At 42.8% G+C, this 2,631-nt stretch overlaps 1 protein-coding gene across 1 annotated transcript; it reads right to left on the bottom strand.

The window, feature by feature from the left end:
- Positions 1-673: 673 nt before the first annotated feature.
- LOC104964321 (NADH dehydrogenase [ubiquinone] iron-sulfur protein 8, mitochondrial-like) lies at positions 674-1,792 on the bottom strand (the record flags this gene model as incomplete). Its single annotated transcript, XM_010793070.1, has 4 exons — positions 674-836; positions 921-984; positions 1,356-1,464; positions 1,642-1,792. Coding segments are annotated over 4 exons (465 nt in total), but the record flags the coding sequence as incomplete, so codon positions are not given.
- Positions 1,793-2,631: the final 839 nt, after the last annotated feature.

The raw sequence follows: 2,631 nt of genomic DNA, 5'->3' as shown, positions 1-2,631 counted from the left end.
CCATAGTCTGTTGTTTACCCTCCATAGTCTGTTGTTTACCCTCCATAGTCTGTTGCTTACCCTCCATAGTCTGTTGTTTACCCTCCATAGTCTGTTGTTCTCCCTCCATAGTCTGATGTTCTCCCTCCATAGTCCGTTGTTTTCCCTGCCCTTTCCTTTGGACATGGCAATAAATTAACTTTAATTTGGAATGGAATCAACATAAAGAAAAGAAAACCGTGTCTACTGATTGTGATCACTGAGGGGATGTCATGTTACCAGAAGTGTCCGTAGGGACTTGGCTTGGGAATCAGAAGGTCACCGGTTCAAGTCCCAGAAAGACCAAGTGCTACCAAGGTGTCCCTGAGCAAGGCACCGTTCCCTACACTGCTCCCCGGGCGCCGTACATAATGGCAGCCCACTGCTCCTAACACTAGGAGGGGTCAAATGCAGAGCCTCTTTTATGTCCCCTCTATGGGACGAATTAAGGTAGTCTAATTTATCAATAGCAGTGAAATTCCAAGATTCTCAATACCAAATCAATGTCATGCTAATAAACAAAAACAATGACAGTTTTAAGCGTCCTTGGCTTTCGTGAAAGGCGCTATATAAATCCAAGTTATTAATATTATTTAAAAGGGCTTTCCTACTATCATGCAATCTGTAGTCTATTCGTCTAAACATGCTGACACCCTGTGTGTCACACATCGTCAGGATTATACACCCACCTCTACGATGGCATCCACAGGACACGCCTCCTGACAGAAGCCGCAGTAGATGCATTTGGTCATGTCGATGTCGTAGCGAGTCGTCCTCCTGCTGCCGTCAGCACGAGTCTCTGCTTCGATGGTGATGGCCTGCACATGCACATGGTCAGACACAAAGAGACGCACTGACGGAGCTATTCTTTGATCTGGGGGAGTGTGTGTGTGTGTGTGTACCTGTGCAGGGCAAATGGCTTCACACAGCTTGCAGGCGATGCAGCGCTCCTCTCCTGAAGGATACCTGGTGTAACATCATCACAAAGACTTTGTTAAGCTGTTATGGACTGTGCTATGACTCCAAAGACAAATTAAGAAAAATGTCATTCTAAGCTTTGGCCAATATGCTTAACAAATTTAATCCATCTGGTTCCAAAAGTACGTTTTGTGTTGGGAGGTCATTATAAAAGCTAACCGCCCAATGAGCGCAGTGCAGAGGGATACCATTAGCTTTACATAGCACATAGTTCTTTGCTGCTATGCTAATGCCCTGAATGCCGCACATAGCTTTAAGCTAGCAGTTGCGAAACCGGGGGAGGCTATCCCTGCACATGTGGGGAAAGTCAATGTGATGACAATGACCTTGCAATAAAAAAACAAGGGGGTCATCCTCACCTGCGCAGTGCGTGTTCTCCTCTGAAGCGGGGGGACAGGGGCCCTTTCTCAAACGGGTAGTTGATGGTGGCGGGCTCTCTAAACAGGTAGCTCATTGTCATGCCAAGACCTGACATCACAACACAATCAGTCATGTTTGAATGAGAAGAGAACATCCATCAAACTGACACAGATCACAGGGACAGATAGCATATCTGTGGAAAACAGCTCCATTCGATCACATTAACTGTGTACATGCATTAACCTTCACAGGAGACATTTTTACATATGACCATGCTGAGCTGACCTCTGAAGAGCTCCGTCCACAGCAGAGTCTGAGCCGCCCGGTCTGTGATGGACTTCATGTCTGTGGGGATGTCTTTGGCATTGACATACTCTGCACACACAAACACAACAGGTGAGCTGCTTATACTGTGTTGGGAGTACGTTCTCCATGCCCATCAGATTGATCAAATAGTTGAAAAATAAACAAATATGACCTTATTTACACAGACATTTTATTTTTGAGAAATTTGACTTAGAACTTGCTTGTTATTATCCTTTTAGATGATGCAATTAAGAAACTGCATATCTCAATTTATGATTTCACAATACAATACCATTGAAAGATGATCAATTGAAGTATTGCCCTAGCTCTTTCCCATTATTCTGGCTCTGAAAGCTTCTCCTTCAGAAACAAATCAGGATGCTACATGCTAAGCTAAGGCCAAGACCAGGTGAAGCAGCTTTATTACGATTTTAAAAATTAACAATCAGCGATGTAACCTTTGCAAGTTGCTGCAATTAGGGTAGTGTGACATGAGCTTATATTCCTAGAACTGCTAGAAATGAGTACATCGGTAGAGATTCTGCAATACCTGTCCTGCAGCAGCTAATCTCGTGTAATCTCAAGATTCATGCTTTCTCTTGCCATATCACAATATGGCCTATCCAGCTGCCTCTCAAGGTGACATGATTTGTGCAGATGGGGGAGGAGAGTGACTTTGTACATTTAGGATAAGGAAGATCTCTGTTTATGATTACCAGCCATTGCAGCTTTTTTGTCTGCTTTTTTAAATGAAAGATGAGAAAAAATCTCGTGTATTTTCTTTACTTTTGTTGTACCCCAAAGGACACATGTGTGATTTGTATATATCGCTCCATCTATAACGTCAGAATGTTAATTAATGGTGAACCTTCAAAATGTGAAATAATTAAAATGATTGTTCTCAACAACCCTTAAGCTTCTATTTTAAAATAAATTGGTTCTGTTTTGAGTTCTATTTACAAGTAAGGC

This window comes from Notothenia coriiceps, unplaced genomic scaffold, assembly GCF_000735185.1.
Source record: "Notothenia coriiceps isolate Sejong01 unplaced genomic scaffold, NC01 NC01_scaffold00037107, whole genome shotgun sequence".
NCBI classification, from domain to species: Eukaryota; Metazoa; Chordata; class Actinopteri; order Perciformes; family Nototheniidae; genus Notothenia; species Notothenia coriiceps.
The sequence above is the reverse complement of the archived record's forward strand: the minus strand, read 5'-3'. Positions and strand labels throughout refer to the sequence as shown.